Raw genomic sequence first — 21,086 nt, 5'->3', positions numbered from 1 at the left:
ACCTCTAGGTACTGGAAAATCTGAGGTGACTAGGGACTGGAGGAGTACTCAGCATTCTCCAGTAGCCCTGTGGAAAACTGGCCAGACTGTTACATGGGTGCCCATTCCCATATCTCCTCACTGGGTAGGTCCTCTCGGCCTGGGGCTCTAGCCATCCCCCACCAGGGCTATCGAGCCAGTAGTGACTCAGCAACTCCCTGTATAGAGCCTCCAGGCCCAAAACTATAAAAGCCCTGAAGAAAACCTAGGCAATACCATCCTGGACAAAGGAATGGGCAATGATCTCATGACAAAGAACACCAAAAGCAATCTCAACAAAAGCGAAAGTTGACAAGTGAGATCTAATTAAATTAAGAGCACCTGTACAGCAAAATAAACTATCAACAGAGTAAAAAACCTCCAGAAAGGAAAAAAGTATTTGCAAACTATGCATCTGACAAAGGTCTAACACTCAGCATCTATAAGGAACTTGAATAAATTTGCAAAAGAAAAGCAAAAAATTCCATTAAAAAGTGGGCAAAGGGCCCAGTGTTGTGGCTCATGCCTATAATCTCAGAGCTATGGGAGGCTGAGGTGGGTGGATCACCTCAGGTCAGTAGTTTGAGACTAGTGTGGCCAAAATGGTAAAACCCTGTCTTTACCTAAAATAAAAATTTACCTGGGCATGGTGGCGTGCACCTGTAATCCCAGCTACTCGGGAGGTTGAGGCATGAGAACTGCTTGAACCTGGGAGGCAGAGGTTCTAGTGAGCCAAGATTACACCACTGCACTCCAGCCTGGATGTCAGAATGAGACTCTGTCTCAAAAAAAAAAAAAAAAAAAAATGTAGGCAAAGGAAACAAACAGACATTTCTCAAAAGAAGCCATACAAGGCCAACAAGTATATATAAAAAAAAAAACAACTCAGTATTATTGATCATTAGAGAAATGCAAATCAAAACCACAGTGGGATACCATCTCACACCAGTCAGAATGGCGATTATTAAAAAGTTAAAAAATAACAGATGTGGGCAAGGTTGCATAGAAAAGGGAACACATACCCTGTTAGTGGGAGTGTAAATTAGTTCAACCATTGTGGAAAGCAGTACGGTGATTCCTCAGAGAGCTGCAAGCAGAACTACCATTTGACCCAGCAATCCCATTACTGGGTATACACCCAGAGGAATAGAAATCATTCTACCATAAAGACATAGGCACAGAAATGCTCGTTGTAGCACTATTTACAATAGCAAAGACATGGAATCAACCTAAATGCACATCAATGACAGATTAAATAAAGAAAATGTGGTACTTATACACCATGAAATATGGTTTTTTATGTAGCCATAAAAAAGAATGATATCATATCTTTTGTGGGGGTATAGATGGAGCTGGAGGCTATTATCCTTAGCAAACTAATACAAGACCAGAACACCATATATCACATGTTCTCACTTATAAGTGTGATATGGTTTGGCTGTGTCCCCACCCAAATATCAACCTGAATTATATCTCCCAGAATTCCCACACTTTGTGGGAGGAATCGAGGGGAATATAATTGAATCACAGCAGCCAGTCTTTCCCATGCTAGTTTAGTGATAGTGAATATGTCTCACAAGATCTGATGGGTTTATCTGGGGTTTCTGCTTTTGCTTCCTTCTCATTTTTTCTTGCTACTGCCACACAAGAAGTGCCTTTTGCCTCCTGCCGTGATTCTGAGGCCTCCCCAGCCATGTGGAACTGTAAGTCCAATTAAACCTCTTTTCCTTTCCAGTCTCAGGTATGCCTTTATCAGCAGTGTGAAAACAGACTAATACAATAAATTGGTATCAGTAGAGTGGGGTGTTGCTGAAAAGATACCTGAAAATGTGAAAGCGACTTTGGAACTGGGTAATAAACAGAGATTGGAACAGTTTGAAGAGCTTAGAAGAAGACAGGAAAATGTGGGAAAATTTAGAACTTCCTAGAGACTTGTTGAATGGCTATGCCCAAAATGCTGATAGCAATATGGGCAATAAAATCCAGGCTGAGATGGTCTCAGATGGAGATGAGGAATTTTTGGGGAACTGGAGCAAAGGTGATTCTTCTTATGTTTTAGCAGAGACCAGTGACATTTTGTCCTTATGTTAGAGATTTGTGGAGCTGTGAACTTGAGAGAGATGATTTAGGGTATCTGGCAGAAGAAATTTCTAAGCAGCAAATCATTCAAGAGGTGACTTCATTTAAAGGCATTCAGTTTTATAAAGGAAGCAGAGCATAAAAGTTTGGGAAATTTGCAGCCTGACTATGTGTGATAGAAAAAAAAATTCTGGGGAGAAATTCAAGCCAGCTGCAGAAATTTGTGTAAATATCAAGAAGCCTAATGTTAATCCCCAAGATCATAAGAAAGATGTCTCCAGGCCATGTCAGAGACCTCCATGATATTCCCTCCTATCAGAGGCTTGGAGGCCCAGGAGGAAAAAGTGGTTTTGTGGCCCAGGTCCTGGGTCCCTGTACTCTGTGCAGCCTAGGGACTTGATTCCCTGTGTTCTAGCTGCTCCAGCCATGGCTGAAAGGGGCAAATGTATGGCTTGGGCTGTGGCTTCAGAGGGTGGAAGCTCCAAGCCTGGAGCCTGCAAGTGTAGAGAGGTCAAGAATTGAAGTTTGGGAACCTCTGCCTAGATTTCAGAAGATGTATAGAAATGACTGGATGCCCAGGCAAAAGTCTGCAGCAGGGGCAGGGCCCTCATGGAGAACAGTGGTAGGGCAGTGCGGAAGGATAAATGGGGTTGGATCCCTCACAAAGAGTCCCTAGTGGGGCACTGACTAGTGGAGCTGTGAGAAGAGGGCCACTGTCCTCCAGACCCCAGAATTGTAGATCCACTGACAGCTTGCATCATACTCCTGGAAAAGTCATAGACACTCAATGCCAGCTTGGGAGAGCAGCCACAAGGGAGGTTGTACCCTGCAAAACCAGAGGGGCAGAGCTGCCTAAGACTATGGGAACCTACCTTTTGCATCAGTGTGACCTGGATGTGAGACCTGGAGTCAAAGGAGATCATCCTGGAGCTTTAAAATTTGACTGCCTCACTGGATTTCGGACAGGCATAGGCCCTGTAACTCCTTTGTTTTGGCTAATTCCTTCCATTCAGAATAGCTGTATTTACCCAATACCTGTACCCCCATTATATCTAGGAAGTAACTAGCTTGCTTTTGATTTTACAGGCTCATAGGCAGAAGGGACTTGCCTTGTCTCAGATGAGACTTTGGACTGCAGACATTTGGGTTAATGCTGAAATGAGTTAAGACATTGGGGGACTTTCGGGAAGACTTAATTGGTTTTGAAATGTGAGGACATGAGATTTGGAAGGGCTAGGGGTGGAATGATATAGTTTGGCTGTGTCCCCACCCAAATCTCAACTTGAATTGTATCTCCCAGATTTCCCATGTGTTGTGGGAGAGACACAGAGTAAGGTAATTGAATCATGGAGGCTGGTCTTTCCATGCTATTCTTCTGATAGTGAATAAGTCTCACTAGATCTGATGGGTTTATCGGGGGTTTCTGCTTTTGCTTCCTTCTCATTTCTTTTGCCACCACCATGTAAGAAGTGCCTTTCACCTCCCACCATGATTCTGAGGCCTCCTCAGCCATGTGGAACTGTAATTCCAATTAAACCTCTTTTTCTACCAGGCGCAGTGGCTCATGCTGTAATCCCAGCACTTTAGGAGGCCAAGGTGGCCAGATTATGAGGTCAGGAGATCAAGACCATTCTGGCCAACATGGTGAAAGCCCATCTGTACTAAAAAACATATAAATTAGCTGGGTGTGGTGGTGTGCACCTATAGTCCCAGCTACTTGGGAGGCTGACACAGGAGAATCACTTGAACCAATCACGCAGAAGTTGCAGTGAGCCAAGATCACACCACTGCACTCTAGCCTGGCCACAGGGCAAGACTCCATCTCTAACTAAATAAATAAATAAAATACAAAAAACCTTTTTCTTCCCAGTCTTGGTTATGTCTTCAACAGCATGAAAATGGACTAAAACAGACCAGGCACAGTGATGCACGCCTGTAATTCCAGCACTTTGTGAGGCCAAGGAAGGCGGATCACAAGGTCAAGTGATCAAGACCATCCTGGCCAACATGGTGAAACACCGTCTCTACTAAAAATATAAAAATTAGCTGGGCATGGTGGTGTGCACCTGTAGTCCCAGTTCGGGAGGCTGAGGCAGGAGAATCACTTGAACCCAGGAGGCAGCGGTTGCAGTGAGCCGAGAGCTAAAATATAAGAACTTATGAACACTAAGAAGGAAACAACAGACACTAGGGTCTACTTGAGGGGGGAGGTTGCGTGAGGAGAGGGGCAGAAAACGTAACTATTGGGTACTAAGCTTAATACCTGGGTGAAAAAATATGTACAAGAAACCACTGTGACACATGTTTACCTATGTAACAAACCTATTGTACCCTCAATCCTAAAGTAAAAGTTAAAAAATATAAAGAAAAGATTAAAGGATTTTTTGTAGAAAAAAATCATAACATCAAAAGTAGTATACGCAAGTGTCTTTGAGAAAGGCTGTCTCTTCCAGTAAGGACAATTAGAATTTATAGCAAAATATCATATAACATATAAATTATTAGAATGTAACTCAGGGGATTAAATTAATCCACTTATGTCTAGTGTGCATCTATGTATCATTATTTCTCTTTTAAGCTAGAGTGCTGGCCTCCAAATGACTATTAGACAACAGGTGAAGTTCAGAGACACCCCGTCTCAAGATATCCTGAGTGAACTCTTCACCTCTGTCCTTAAGCCAGCCCCTCTTTACCATCACAATCTTTTGGCTCTTCACTGCTCATCTAAATTAAATATAAAGTCCTCTACATGGAATCTCCAGGTTTAGACTAAACTGGATCTCTTTCCATTGTTTCAATTTGTCCTTTCTTTATCTACCTGCATGCTGTTGGCTGTGGTGTTTTCCTTAAGTGCCTGCTTCAATCCCTTCTATTCTGCTGCTATTAGATAGGATTCTATCCAGGTCTCATTTTATTGATTCTACTGCTGAAATGTCTGGCATTTTTTCCCTCTCTACTGTCATTACCATTGTTAGGAATTCAGGGTGGGTATGGTGCCTCAAATCCCCTCTGGGAATCCCTGACAAAGAAGCTTTATACATACTAATAGCATCATGGATAAAAAGGAACTGGCTTTATTAATAATAGACCTGTAAGTGCCTGATTGTACCAAAGTAAAATTCTGGTAAAAGGTATATTGAAGAAGCCAGTTAGAACCCAGGGCCAAAACGAGACTTCCTAACTCATCAGCTCAGATCTAGCATCAGAGGAGTGGTAGGGCCTGCCAAAGTAGACTTGTTTGCTGTGCTTACAGTGGAGGCAGAAAGCAAAGGAGAGGCAGAGAGCAAAGCACAGTTCACATACCTTGAACTGCGACCCAAACAAGTTCTCAGGCTCTGAAAAATCAGCGGGAGAAAGCACTGACAAGGAATGGAGAGAGATACCTTCACCACAGGCTGAAACTAGATGGGAAACTATACTGTGCTTTGCTTAACAATGGAGATACAGATACATTCTAAGAAATGTATCTTTAGGTTATTTCACAAATGTGCCAAACATCATAGAGTGTACTTACACAAACCTACATGGCATAGCATACATACCATTATCTAGACTATGTGGTATAGTCTATTACTCCTCAACTACAAACCTGTACAGCAGTTAGAGTACTGAATATTATTGGTAACTGTATCACATGATGAGTATTTGTGTATGTAAACATAGAAAAGGTAACGCATTGTGCTACCATGTTACTGTGGCTACAACCTCACTAGGTGATAGGAACTTTTCAGTTCCATTATAACCTTATGAGACTTCCATGTATACGCGATCGTAGTTGACCAAAACATTATTATGTGATGCACGACTGTAATCCATTCCCCAAGTACCACTGCCTCCAAGAACTTCTGCCTCTTTACCCTTCCATTTGTTTTTCACATTGCCATTAGGATTATCTTTTGAAGACAGAAATCTGAACATGTCATTTGTCTGCTTAAAAATCTCTCATGACACTAAATACTTCCAGAATCAGGTCGAACTTCTTGGCATGGCAAGTTTGAGTTCCTCTCCAACTGGTTAGTGCTAAAGTTTTAGGCTTCCTCTCCTTCAACTCACTTCTCGTGTGCCATAAGCTCACATGTTTGTGTAGATTTCACATTCCCAGAACAACTGATGTTTGTTCATATTGCTGTGCCTTTAGGCATGCTTTTGATGTTCTCTCAGCCTGAAATTGGACCTACTGCCTTTGAATTCATCCTTTAAAATCCAGCTCAGGGCCAGACATGGTGGCTCATGTCTGTAATCCCAGAACTTTGGGAGGCTGAGGTGGGTGGATCATAAGGTCAGGAGTTCAAGTCCATCCTGACCAACATAGAGAAACCCCATCTATTAAAAAAAAAAAAATCCAACTCAGATATTTCCTGAGGGAAATTTTCTCAAATGTTCCAGGTAGTTATTCTCTCCTGTGTTCCCAGAGCCTGGCTTACATGTCTCTATTTTTATATTTATCATATTGCATTAGATTTGTTTACAACTGCTTTTTTCCCAACTAAAGAGTAAGCTCCACAGGAAAGTTAGCCATTTTCCTCATCTTTGTCTCCTCAAAATTTAGCATATACTCTTTTAAAAAATAACAGCTTTGGCCAGGTGTGGTGGCTCATGATTGTGATCCCAGCTACTCAGGAGGCTGAGGCAGAAGAATCGCTTGAACCTGGGAAGCGGAGGTTACAATGAGCCAAGATGGCACCACTGCACTCCAGCCTGGGTGACAGACTGAAACTCAGCTCAAAAAAAAAAAAAACAAAACAGAAAACATTTGTATTGACATATAATCCATATACCATAAAATTCACCCTTTTAAAGTGTCCAATTCAATTATTTTAGTATATTCAGAGTTTTACAACCATCACCCCTGTTTAATTGTAGAACATTTTCATTATCTTCAGAAAGAAACCCTATACTCATTAGGCAACATTAAATAAAATTTATGTGAAGCCATTGTTTTAGTCTAAGCTCCTACACTAGGACCCAAAAGACTAGACCAAACCACAACAGAGTAACACATGCTAGGTGCTACTTAATCAAACCAAACTTAAAAAGAGGGCAGTTTCTTTTTTAAACAATAACAACAATAACAAACAAACAAACAAAACCCCTGGAAATCCAAAGCAAACAATCAAAAGGGGCCCAGTCAACCTGAACCAGCATGATGAGAAGTCCTCTCTGCTTTACCCCTCCAAGGAAAATAACTTTGAAACCATTAATCTGCTTTGTGTTCCTTGTTTCTGCTTTCTTTTCTGTTCCTTGTTTCTCCTTTTCTCCCTATAAAACTCACTCACTCTGCTCTGCTCAGCTTAGTGAAGAATATTTTTAGTTCATAAATGGGATGCTGTCCAATTCATGAATCGCTAATAAAAACCAATCAGGGCTGAATGCAGTGGCTAACACCTATAATCCCAGTGGTTTGGAAGGTCGAGGCAGGAGGATTGCTTGAGTTAAGGAATTTGAGATCAGCCTAAGCAACATAAGGAAGCCCCCATCTCTACAAAAAATGAAAAATTAGCCTGGCATGGTGGCATGATGATAGTGCTGGCTATTTAGGAGGCTGAGGCAGGAGGGTCACTGGAGCCCAGGAGTTTAAGGATGCAGTGAACTCTGACCTCTCCACTGAACTCCACGCTAGGCAACAGAGTGAGACTCTGTCTTTCTCTTTTTTTTAAATCAGTTACAGTGGTAGGGGTAAGGGTAAGTGACTCTGTCTCTTCACACACACTTCACACACACACACACACACACACACACACACACACACACACACGTACCCCTTCCCAAACAAAAAACCCAATCAGATATTTAAAACTCAATTTGTTAATTTTTTTTTTTTTTTTTTGGTGAGACAGGGACTTACTCTAACATCCAGGCTGGAGTGCAATGGAGAAATCATGGTTCACTGCAGCTTTGACTGCCCTGGGCTCAGGTGATCCTCTCATCTCAGCCTCTTGAGTATCTGGGACTACAGGCATATACTACCATGCCCACCTAATTTTTGTATTTTTTGTAAAGAAAGGGTTTTGTCACGTTGTCCAGGCTAAATTTTGTTTTTTGACAGCAGTCACTGTCCATCCTCTCCTTGAATCTCCCAGCAACTACTAGCCTACTTTGTGTCTCAATGGATTTGCCTATTCTGGCTAATCTGAATAAAAAGAACCATATAAAAAGTGGCCTTTATGTCCTACTTCTTTCATTTAGCATATCTTCAGAGTTCATCCATGGTGCAGCAAGTATCCTTTTTAAGGCCAAATCATATTCCATTGTATGTGTCAGAGGCATTTGGGCCAGAGCAACTCCATCTTGAATAGGGGCAGGGTAGAATGAGGGTGAGACCTGCTGGACTGCATTTCAAGAATGTTAGACATTGTTAGTCACAGGATGAGATAGGAGCTTGACAGGACTGATTTCACAACACACAAATCCCACAGACCCTGCTGATAAAACAGGATTCAATAAAGAAGGTAGCCAAGACCCACTAAAACCAAGATGGTAATGAAAGAGACCTTTGGTCATCCTCATAGCTCATTATATACTAATGAAATACATTAGCATGCTAAAAGACATTCCCACCAGCACTGTAACAGTTTACAAATGCCCTGGCAACATCTGGATGGTCTAAAAAGGGAAAGAACCTTCAGTTCCAGGAACCTGCAACCTATTTCCTGGAAAGCTCATGACTAATCCAACCCCTTGTTTGGCCAACAATCAAGAAATAACCATAGTATACTCAGTAAAGCAGCCCATGCCACTGCTCTGCCTATGGAGTAGCCATTCTTTAATCTCTTTACTTCTCTAATAAATGTCATTTCACTTTACTCTGCAGACTCACCCGGAATTCTTTCTTGCATGAGATTCAATAACTCTTTCTTGAGGTCTGAATCGGGACCCCTTTCTGGGAACATATGGATTAACCACACTTTGTTTACCCATTCATCAATTCATAAACATTTGGAATGATCTAACTTTTTTGGCTATTATGAATCATGTTGCTATAATACCCACATCCAAGTTTTTGTGTGGACAGATGTTCTCGATTCCCTTGGAAGTACAATTGCTGGGTCATATGGTAACTCTATTTTGAGGAACTCCTACATGGTTTTACAAAATGGCTGTACCATTTTACATTCCTACCAGCAATATAAAGTCTTCTAATTTCTCTACATCATTGCCAATACCTGTCTTTTTTTGCTTTAGTCATCCTACTGGGTGTGTTGTGGCATCTCATTGTGGTTTTGACTTGTATTTCATATCATCTTAATAAATGTTTATATAATGAATGATCTTTGAACATCCTGTATGTGGCTCACATCCTAGAAACACTGACTAAACCAAATTGAAGTTTTTCATGTTGTATTCATTCCACGTACATTTATTGAAGGCCCACGATATGCTAACTCTAATGCATCTAGTATAGTTTGGCAAAGTTATGAGAACAGACCTTGGAGCAGAAAGGCCTGGCACTTTCTGCTCCATTGTGTCACTTATTGGCTGTATGACCTTGGGCACATTATGTAACCTTTCTCAGAATTAGTGGGGTATCCTCCTTATGATGTTTGCTCTGAAGGTTAAATTGAGGAAGGAGACCCAGGCATCTGGGATTCCCTCCCGCTCTGTCATCCACTGTGCAGCTCAACAGAAGAGAGAGGAGGCCAGCTGGCGCCTCCTGAATCTCCTTCCTAAAAATAACACGCTTGATCTTGGGGAAACTCTCTGGAAGACACTATTTTTACTTAAAACAAGATCAAACCAGAGACCTTTTCACATGTGAGTCCTAAAACTGTAAAACGGAACCCTTTCATATGTGATTCCTGAAACTGGAAACAGAGACCTTTCCCATGTGAGTCCTAAACTATAAACCGGAACCCTTTCATATGTGATTCCTAAAGCTATAAACCTAAGATTCTTCCATGTGTAACATCTAAAGTATAAGCCTATATAAAGGCAGAACCTTCTTTTGTTAAATGAGCTGGGCTTTCAACAAATTACTGCCTCATCTTCTGGCCAAATAAACTCTTCCCTCCTTTATTCGGTGTTCGAGAGATCCATTTCCCACGGCTGCTCCTGCTACAAAACAAGATCATGAGCCTGGAGTGGTGGCTCATACCTGTAATCCCAACACTTTGGGAGGCTGAGGTGGGAGGACTGCTTGGGCCTAGGAGTTTGAGACCAGCTGGACAACATGGTGAGATCCCATCTTTATTTAAATAAGTTTTTTTTTTTTTAAAGATCCTGAATGTTAAGGGCTTAGCACAGTGGCTGCAAGAAATAACGAATCAATACATGTTAGTCATTATTGAGTATATTAAAGTCATAAAAGTAAATAAGACAAATGCCTAATAATAACATAATGTGAGGTAAGCTATTGAAATAGCAAAGTAAAAAGGGCTCCCTGGAGAATCTCCAATCCACCTGTGCATTGGGAGGATGGGGTGGAGCCTTGGGAAGTTCACACCCTTTGCAGGAAGGAGCCTGACCTCTCTTGTTCCTGGGTGGTAACTGTTAGCAGGAAGCCTGCTGGCAGGACTCTCCCTTTGCTGAGAGTCCCTGTTTCCCTTTTTATTCTTTTTACCCAATAAACGCTGTCCTTCGCACCCTACAATGTGTCTGCATGCCTAAATTATCCTGGTCGTGTGACAAGAACCCAGATTTTCTTTTTTTTTGAGACGGAGTTTCACGTTTGTTACCCAGACTGGAGTGCAGTGGCACGATCTCGGCTCACCGCAACCTCCGCCTTCTGGGTTCAAGCAATTCTCCTGCCTCAGCCTCCTGAGTAGCTGGGACTACAGGCATGCACCACCATGCCCAGCTAATTTTTGTATTTTTAGTAGAGACAGGGTTACACCTTGTTGACCAGGATGGTCTCGATCTCTTGACCTTGTGATCCACCCACCTTGGCCTCCCAAAGAGCTGGGATTATAGGCGTGAGCCACCGCGCCCGGCCAAGAACCCAGATTTTCCTACAACACTATGACAGACATTTGTTTGTCTCTATTTATAACAATGAGGCTACCCTCATGTCCTTATTATTAGGCTTTTATGCAGACTAATTACATAATAGTTAGAAAGCACTTTGAATTCCTAAAATATATATTAAATAAATTTTTAAGATGTGCTAGCTCCAAGAAACCAGTTCTTTACCATATTCAGACAGAAGAGATTTTGGATAAGAGAGATTTGGATTTCATGAATGCCACAGCTCCTGAGGTCAGCTTTTCCTTTTGCTGTTACCATTTATTCAATTAGACAACATTCAGCAAAAAAGGTTATTTTTTTGTATATATATTTTAAATTTGCACTTTTTACCATAGCAAAGCAAACATTTCATACAATGTTGGCATTTAATAAAAAATGTGTTTGTTTTTGAATTTTGAGAACTTTGTTTTGTTTTTGTTTGTTTTTGAGACAGAATCTCACTCTGTTGCCCAGGCTGGGGTATAGTGGCACAATCATCCTCCTGGGCTCGAGCGATCCTCCCACCTCAGCCTCGAAAGTGGCTGGGACTACAGGTATATACCACCACACCCAGCTAATTTTCTTCTTATTTTTTTAAATAGAGACAAGATCTAGCCATGTTGCCCAGGCAGGTCTCAAAACACCTGGGCTCAAGTGGAACTGGGCCTGTCAAAGTGCTTGGATTACAGGCATGAGCCACCAAGCTCTGGCTTGAGAGCATATTTTAAAATTTCATAATAATGCTGAAAAGCTCTCCTAATTACATACAATTTTTTTGCAGCAGACAAGCAACCATTATACATATTTTTAATGCAAATGTAAGTGTTTGACATGTAAATTTGCTTTGGGTAAAGGATGGTCCAGGAGCCCTTGAGGACAGCAGGCCAGGGAACTTAGGGATGACTGTGATGAAGAAAAGCCAGGCCAAAGATGCTCGCACAGAGGTAGGGTGAGGAAAGCAGGCAACTAGGGAGAGGCTAATGAGGGCAAGGAACACTGGGACACATTGAACTAAGGGCACACAAAACAACTGGCAAGGGAAAGCAGAGATTGCATTGTGGGCTGATGCAAGAGGTATAAGAAATGACTGGAAGTAGTCCTTCTGGCTGGATTTATGAATTTCCTAGAGATCCATCTCAAATGTAAATATAACTACTGTATGAAGTAAGGAAACAGAAGCAGCTCTGGCTTATTGAGATGAAAAGAAGAGAAGCCAAGCAGAAATCAGACATACCGTCACCAGAAGCAGTACTCATTACCCATACTAAATTAGAGTCCCTTTTTTTTTTTTTTTTTTTTTTTTTTTTTTTTTTTTTTGCTCACCTATGAATCATTTATGCACCAAGTTTCTCTTAGGATACATTATAGTTTATATATAATGGATGAAAGGGGGCGTAGAAGTCATCTAGTAATCTAGGGACTCAAATGGCTAGATAAATAATGTTGCTGGTTATTGGAGAAAGGAGTAAAAGAGGGTAAGAAAAGGCCCTAAAGAGGTTAAGGGAAGGGCCCCAATTTCCCACAGCTCGAGCTAGAGGAAGAGATTCCTGTCAGATGATGGTAGCAAAATGAAAACTGGAGAGAGAAGCAGGCTCACTGTTTGACTACTCCACTCAGCTTGCTTTATTCAGAAACAGCCTTTCATTGCTTGGAAATAATATACACTAATATTATGCATACCTTTCTCCCGCCTGGAGATGACCTACATTATCACTCAATGGAAGCCACTATAGGGAAATCAAAACACCTCAAAACCAAAATAGTCCTTAGAAGTCAGGCACATTCAGATGTAGAAGAAAGGAAGAAGCAGTGGAAATTGGACTGACCACATCTGAGGCAGTGACTCTAGTGATGGACTCCAAGGCAGGACTACTTACTTATGGGACAGCCAACTGGGCTGTGCAAAAGTACCTTTCCTTGTGGTGGTGGAATTTTTTCTTTTCACTTGAGTTAGACTTCAATTTGAGTTTCATTTGGGTTAATAAGCACTGTAATTTCTTTTAAAAATATAAATATATATAGCATAGGTAAAGAATTGTGACTCATATATTTGTGTGGATTAGTTTCATTCAAGGTATTATTGAAATATTTGAATAATATATTCAAGTGTGTGTGTGTGTGTGTGTGTGTGTGTGTGTGTAAAACATATTCAAGTATATATCAAGGTATAGCAGCGGCATTAGCCAATGTTGGGTTGAAGCAGAGTCCTAGTGATACCAGATTGTTACTGGAACTGAGCTGGTCTGGCTGCATTTTCTCGTGGCCCAGTAAGGAGGAGCAGACAAAATAGGAAAGAAGAGAATTTATTGCTTTAACTGGATACAAGGAGAAGGTCGGAGGAGATAATTCTACCAGACCAATTCAAAGTGTTACAATTTTCTTAATGCTTATATAGGTGGGGTTGTGTGCCTATGTGCAGCATAGCATTTGCCTAAGTCTACGGGCAACTAGTTTTGTTTCAACTAGAAGGTTAGAGGCCAAGAAAATGCTTGCTAAGTCCAATTAAGCTGTGAAGTCCCCAGTACTTTCAAGGCCTGTCTACTGTGATTCCAGAGTGATTATTTATTTTCATTTAAAAACTTTAAATTATTTGTTTGAGACAGGATCTTGCTTTGTCGCCCAGGCTGAAGTGCAATGGTGCAATCTTGGCTCACTGCAACCTCCATCTCTTGGATTTGAGCCATTATTATGCCTCAGCCTCCTGAGTAACTGGGACTACATATACGTGTCACTATGACCAGCTAATTTGGGTATTTTTAGTAGAGATGGGGTTTCACCATGTTGGCCAGGCTGATCTCCAACTCCTGACCTCAGGTGATCTGTCTGTCTGAGCCTCCCAAAGTGCTGGGGTTACAGGTGTGAGCCACCATGCCCTGCCCCCAGAGTGATTATTTCTATCTTACCTCATTTACAGCTCGGCCCAGAGATGCCTCAGACTCTCTAATAAATTTATTCAAACAGCTGCCTCTGTTACCTTGAGTCATCTCAGATTTCATGGACCCCAGACAGGTCCGACTCTAGGAATGTAAATATGTCTTCATTATTTTGGCTTGTTAGGGAGAAGGCTTTGGAAGACTCCTAGTGATCATATATTTCATTTTTAGCTTTGATGTCTGGGCACCAATTTCCCTAGGCTTAACTATTTGCTCAGTGTTAAGGCAGTGCAGTGGAAATTCATCTATGTAACTGGAGTGCTATGCAGGCTTGTGTGTGTAACTGTCATGCAGGTCGGTCTGTGTGACTGTCAGAGAGAACTGCCACAAGATCATGGGGAGGACCAGAAAGCCCTGGTGGTAAGGTGAGGGATTGAAGAATGGCTTTGCTGAAAATTATCAAAATACTTTTTTTTTTTCTTCTTGCTCTGTTATCTAGGCTGGAGTGCAGTGCCACAATCATGGCTTACTGCAGACTCTATCTCCTGGGCTCATGTGATCCTCCCGCTTCAGTCTCCCAAGTAGCTTGGACCACAGGCATGTGCCACCATACTCAGCTAATTTGCTTTTATTTTTTTGCAGAGACAAGGTCTCACTATGTCGCCCAGGCTGGTCTCAACTCCTGGGCTCAAGTGATCTTTCTGCACTGAAATCCCAAAGTGCTGGAATGTACAGATGTGAGCCACTGCATCTGGCCAATATTTTAACAACTAGTACACTTAAACTAGTATCTATTGGTGGAGTACTGTTAAGAGTAGGTAGCTAGGCAGACATGGGGGGCAGGAGAGGGCCCCCCACAACCAGGAATGTCAGGTGATTATCTCAGGTGTTTGTTACATGTCTCTCTAAAATAACACTTGGTTGCAGCCATAACCAGGGAAAGGCATTCTCCAAATAGATACAAAATACCTGACGGTGGTGATCTGCAGCTTCCCAATAAGATCTCAGGAGCTGGGTGAGTGGGCCCAAGCATGAGCATTGAGGCAAAATGGTGGAGTCTAACTGACATATTACCTTCCTTCCAGTAGGAACACTGGACTGGTAGGAAAAAAATGCCGCAAAGGGACATGTGCATAACTTCAGTAAACACTGTATATGTGCCCCTCCCAAGTGCTGGTAGACTACTGTACATGCCAACAGCCCACCCTAAGGGAAGAATAAGGGGAGAAGAAACACACCCTGGAATCTATGTCAATGTATAAAACCCCAAGTCAGGTTTGGACACGGCACTTGGATGGCTCAAGTCGCCCACCTGGCCCTTTTCCAAGTGTACTTTACTTCCTTTCAATCCTGCGCTAAAAAAATTTTTTTTTGAGACAGAATCTCACTCTGTCACCCAGGCTGGAGTGCAGTGATACAATCTCAGGTCACTGCAACCTCTGGGTCCTGGGATCAGTGATTCTCCTGCCTCAGCCTCCTAAGTAGTTGGGATTATAGGTGCATGCTACCATACCTAGCTAATTTTTCTATTTTTAGTAGAGATGAGGTTCCACCATATTGTTCAGGCTGGTCTTGAACTCCTGACCTCAGGTGATCCACCCACCTTGGCCTCCAAAGTGCTTGGATTACAGGCGTGAGCCACCACGCCCGGCCAAACATTTTTAATAAACTTTTACTCCTGCTTTAAAACTTGCCTCAGTCTCTCCTGCCTTGTGCCCCTTGGCCGAATTCTCTCTTCTAATGAGGCAAAAAGCTAGTTGCTGCAGAACTGTACAGATTCACTGCTGCTAAGAGTACCACGCTTGGTTCTATTTATTTATTTATTTTTTATCCCAATAGCTGAATTATGTGGCAGAAAGAGAATTCTGAGTAAAAGAAGAAGGAAAGAAAAGATAATGCCATTTTGAGCAGTGATGAGCACCAGATGTGAAGGCAGGAAATATCAAAACTAATATAAACATTTGGCCTTGGAAAGTTTTTTCTCATTCTTATCCTCTTTCTCTTCCTAACCACAAGTTTCCCTGCTCCCAGGACCCATAATCAAAGTAATGTTAGGTTCTAGGTCAAATAACAGAAAACAAATTTGCCCAAAGCTCATACACGAAGTGACTTATTTGCCAGTAACCAATATACTAAAAGTCAATTCACCTGAAATCAGATTCACTGAAGACCAATTAGTCAAATTCACCAAATTCATTTGTTTCCTAAAAATCATTTTGATCGCCAAGGTTAAGAAGACTATGGGGAGCTAAGGAACCAGGGTGCTGGGGCCTCCTCACTCTCTTCCTGCCCTTAATTTATCCCTTCTTGTCCTCCAGGCTCACTCTCTACTCTTGGGTCTCCCTCTCTTTTAGCCTCTGGGACTCTGCGCTCTAAGGCTGCCCAGCTGGTCTGAGTCATATGCTGACTAACACAATCTGTTCTTCCCACAGTATTAGGCCCCTATTCCCTGCTCTAGCTCCCTTCAGCTGCAGCAGCAGGCAACTGGGATGGGGAAGAAACGAACATTACTTAAAGTGCTGATACTACTGAAATATCCAAAAGCTGTTAAATAAAAACCATCCAATTAGAACTGATATAAACTTTTGAGTCAAAGAAGTTTTTGATATCAAATGGTAAGTTTGGTTAATCTGACAAAGTTTAATGGAAAGTCGGAAGTTTTCTAAAAATGCTAAATGTTGGAAATGTTCTTTAAAAGGCTTTGTAAACAGATAAAAAAGAAATCAAACAAATAGGAAAATTCCCATTGGAAATACTGAAATTCTGGCAATGTTCAGAAGAAAAATAAGTTCATCAGTAGACTAAATATCTTTGGTATCTTTGAATAAATTGAACATTTCTTTCTTTCTTTTTTTTTTTTTAAATTGAACATTTCTTAAACTGCATGAAGCTGGGAGGTTACAGAGTAGTGAGGGGGCATGCCCACCTAAAGTCACCAAAGCACACTTCACATGCTGGCCAGAAAACAAATAAACAATACCAACATAACAAAACTAATAAAAACAAACAAATAATCTCTGCATTCTAAAATTCCAATTTATATCAAACTGCATCTAAATAAAGACACGTATTGGAAAATCTATAAGACAGTACTAACTTATGAAAAACACCTAACTCAAGAAAGTAAAATTTGATATAGGTGATTTTTTTTTTTTTTTGAGATGGAGTTTTGCTCTTGTTGACCAGGCTGGAATGCAATGGTACAATCTAGGCTCACTGCAACCTCCACCTCCCAGTTAAGCGATTCTCCTGCCTCAGCCTCCTGGGTAGCTGGGATTACAGGCATATGCCACCACCCCTGGCTAATTTTGTATTTTTAGTAGAGATGGTGTTTCTTCATGTTGTTCAGGCTGGTCTCAGGCTCCTGACCTTGGGGTGATCCACCCACCTCTGCCTCCCAAAGTGCTGGGAATTCAGGTGTGAGCCACCACACCCAGCCTGGTATGGGTGATCTTAAAATATTGTGTATACAAATATATATTTTTCTTCAGAGAAACTTTTAAAAACAATAAACATATATATATGTAGGAAGATTTATTTCAAATTCTTAATACCTATCTTAGAAATGAACTTGTAAACAGTTTGATAGGAGTTTAGAGAAAGAACAGCTACAAATCATAGTTTTATTTACATATTTTTAAATAGCTAGGATTTCTATTGACTTTTTTGTAGACCCACAACATAATAAGCACTGTTAAAAGAAAATAAATAAATAAATGCTAGGAAACAGCAGACAGTATAAATTATAAGTTTCTCTAATATATTGTTATTAAATTTATAAATAATCTGCAAATACCATTTGTTAGAGGTGAGACTGACAGATTTTTACATATAAAACTATATAGTGAACACAACAAAAATCTATATACCCACCATTCAAAATTTACAAATATTAATATTGTACTTCTGATCTAGGCTGGACCCGGTGGCTCAAGCCTGTAATCCCAGCACTTTGGGAGGCCGAGGCGGGTGGATCACGAGGTTGAGAGATCGAGACCAACCCGGTCTACATGGTGAAACCCCATCTCTACTAAAAATACAATAAATTAGCTGGGCATGGTGGTGCATGCCTGTAATCCCAGCTACTGGGGAGGCTGAGGCAGGAGAATTGCCTGAACCCAGGAGGCGGAGGTTGCGGTGAGCCGAGATTGCGCCATTGCACTCCAGCCTGGGTAACAAGAGCGAAACTCCATCTCAAAAAAAAAAAAAAAAAAAAGAAATAAAACATTTTTGCTGAAGTTGCTCTGAAGTTGCTATCACATTTGTATTCTTCCCCAGACCCATTCTCCTTTCTGGGAGGAGAGTGTGTATGCCAGAAAGCAAGGAAGCACTCAGAGAATTAGAAGGATGCGTTTTTTAAAAAAGGAGCCAGTTTAAGGGAGTTTTCATTAGCCAGATTTAAGCTTAAAAAGAAGAAAAAGGGCTGGGGATGGAGGCTCACTCCTATAATCCCAGCATTTTGGGAGGCTGAGGTGGGCGGATCATGAGGTCAAGAGATCGAAACCATCCTGGCCCAACATGGTGAAACCCCATCTCTACTAAAAAAAAAAGGAAAAGAAGAGGAAAAAAAAAAGTAAAGGATTATAACATATTGAATAATAACATTAATTGAAACCCCAAAGGTCACAGTAATTTTTTTTTTTTGAGATGGAGTGTCACTTTGTTGCCTAGGCTAGAGTGCAGTGGTGTGATTTTGGCTCACCAAAACCTCTACTTCTTGGTTTTAAGTGATTCTCTTGCCTCAGCCTCTCGAGTAGCTGGGATTACAAGCATGTGCCATGATGCCTGGCTAATTTTTTTTCTATATATTTTTTTAGTAGAGATCACCATGTAGGCCAGGCTGATCTTGAACCCCTGACCTCAACTGATCTACCCACCTCAGCTTCCCAAAGTTCTGAATTACAGGGCTGTGGGCCACCACGCCCAGCCCATAGTGGCAATTTATTTTTTTACAGCAGGGAGGTAAATTTCTTCTTTATAGAAAAATGTCAACTAGTAAATATAGAAGCAATGATGGAATCAGAAAAGCCATTTCAAAGGTGATTCATTCAAACATCATCAATAAATGCCTAAAATCACTCAGTGAAAAGTTTCGGTAACGGGCTGGGGCCGGGGATCCCATGCTTTGAAAGCCTTACATCAGTTACTACTAATAATAAATAGTAAAGGGGGATATTATCTTTACAATTTGCCTTATTTTAGTGAGGTAGTGCTTCTTTTCATGTTTATTGGCTATTCAGGTGTCCTCTGATGCTCATATTCTTTGCCTATTTTTCTTCTTTTTTTGTTTTTTGAGACAGAGACACAGTCTCACTCTGTCACCCAGCCTGGAGTGCAGCAACACCATCTCAGCTCACTGCAACCTCTGCCTTCCTGGTTCAGGTGGCTGAAGAGATTCTTACGCCTCAGCCTCTCAAGTAGCTGCGATTACAGGTGTGCACCACCATGCTCAGCTAATTTTTGTAATTTTAGTAGAGATAGGGTTTCATCATGTTGGTCAGGCTGCTCTCGAACTCCTGACGTCAGGTGATCTGCCCGCCTCAGCCTCCCAAGTGCTGGGATTACAGGTATAAGCCACCATGCCAGGTTCTTTGCATGTTTTTCTGTTGGCTTGTTTATGCTTTACTAATTGAGTTGGATAAATTCTTCATATACTTTGGACACTGTAATGCAAACATCTTTACTGAGTCTGCGATTTATATACAGGACATTTTGTATAACAAAATCTTTGATTTCTATATACTTAAATATCTTAATCTTTGTCTTTATTATTTGCATGTTTGAAGGAACATTTAATATATCCTTCTCTATTCTTAGGATCATAAAGATAGCCTCCTGTATTTTCCTCTAAATTCTGAATTCTATTCAGTTTGTTTATCTGAGGAGCTGAACAGTGAGTACTAAAACTGTGGGACAACAATGTTAATTTTTGGTTCTAAGGAGGTTTCCAGCTTTATGTAAAGTCTCCTTTCAACACGATAAATAATTGAGAGTTGCTATTTAAAACCATACATGACAAAGTTGTTATAGTTTTAAGATTTTAAAAAATAGAAAAGAGTAAGGCATATAATCTTACATGAGTGAACAAAGCTTCCTTCCTTAACTCTTCAGAACTGTCATTTGGAGTCCAAGCTTCAGCAAACTGCAGGAAATCCCATTTTTCCTTATCATCTTCCTCAGCCTGAATTTTTTCCTTCCTACCATTCAGTGTGCTCCCTGTAACTTGAGCCTACAAGAGGAAAAAATACATGAATTTTACAACAGTTTGCCTCACAGCTGAAATTCACTAAGTAACTTAATTTTACATTTAAATTATAAGCTACCCACTAAGAAAATCTTATGTTCCAACATATGGGCTTTAGTAATATAATTATAATAAACCTCCCAACCAACTGAATGGATCCCTCCTCTTGGCCAAGAGCATCCAAAGTAACCTAAAGCAGGCCACGAGCTCACACCTGTAATACCCAGCACTTTCAGAGGCCAAGGAAGGTGGATCACCTGAGGTCAGGAGTTTGAGACCAGCCTGGCCAACACGGTGAAATCCCATCTCTACTAAAAACACAAAAATTAGCCAGGCACGGTGGCAGGCGCCTGTGATCCCAGCTCCTTGGGAGGCTAAGGCAGGAGTCACTTGAACTCAGAAGGCAGAGGTTGCAGTGAGCCAAGATCTTGTCACTACACTTCAGCCTGGGTGACAGAGCAAGACGCCATCTCAAAAAAGCTGACCAGCATTAACATTAAAACAGAGATCTTAAGACAGACAAAACAGACTCCTCCATGCAGCAGTAAGACATCAACATGACAGATAGCAGGCCCTAAAACAAACTGAAGTATTTTATTCCCCAAAATATGTCTTTTCTATGAAATGGCCCTGCAGAGCTGACTCTTGTGGGGAAATTTTACATTCTGTAGAGAATCCCCTTTCCTTTCCAGGTCTTTATCCTGATCCAGGAGAGAATTAACTAAGGAGTCTGGCATCTTTTAAAGTCTAATAAGAAACATTTACAACCTATTCTGTCTGAAGCCTGCTAACTAGAAGCTTTACGAACTTTGGTCTCCACAACCCCTTATCTTAACCCAGATATTCCAAGACTTCAGATAAACTCTTTCAACCAACTGCCAAGCAGAAAAAATCTGCATCCACCTGTGATCTGTAATCAATGCCTCCCTCCA

At 41.2% G+C, this 21,086-nt stretch overlaps 1 protein-coding gene across 11 annotated transcripts in view; it reads right to left on the bottom strand.

The window, feature by feature from the left end:
* ZRANB3 (zinc finger RANBP2-type containing 3) overlaps nt 1–21,086 on the bottom strand; it is a 309,784-nt gene that overhangs the window by 45,005 nt on the left and 243,693 nt on the right. For all 11 annotated transcript variants that reach the window (XM_008998974.6, XM_035305048.3, XM_078327919.1 and 8 more), the window contains one exon: nt 19,987–20,139. In XM_008998974.6, coding sequence (XP_008997222.4) covers nt 19,987–20,139 — 153 coding nt within the window. The remainder of the gene's footprint in view (nt 1–19,986; nt 20,140–21,086) is intronic.

This window comes from Callithrix jacchus, chromosome 6, assembly GCF_049354715.1.
Source record: "Callithrix jacchus isolate 240 chromosome 6, calJac240_pri, whole genome shotgun sequence".
NCBI lineage: Eukaryota > Metazoa > Chordata > Mammalia > Primates > Cebidae > Callithrix > Callithrix jacchus.
This window is presented reverse-complemented; position numbering and strand designations above follow the sequence as displayed.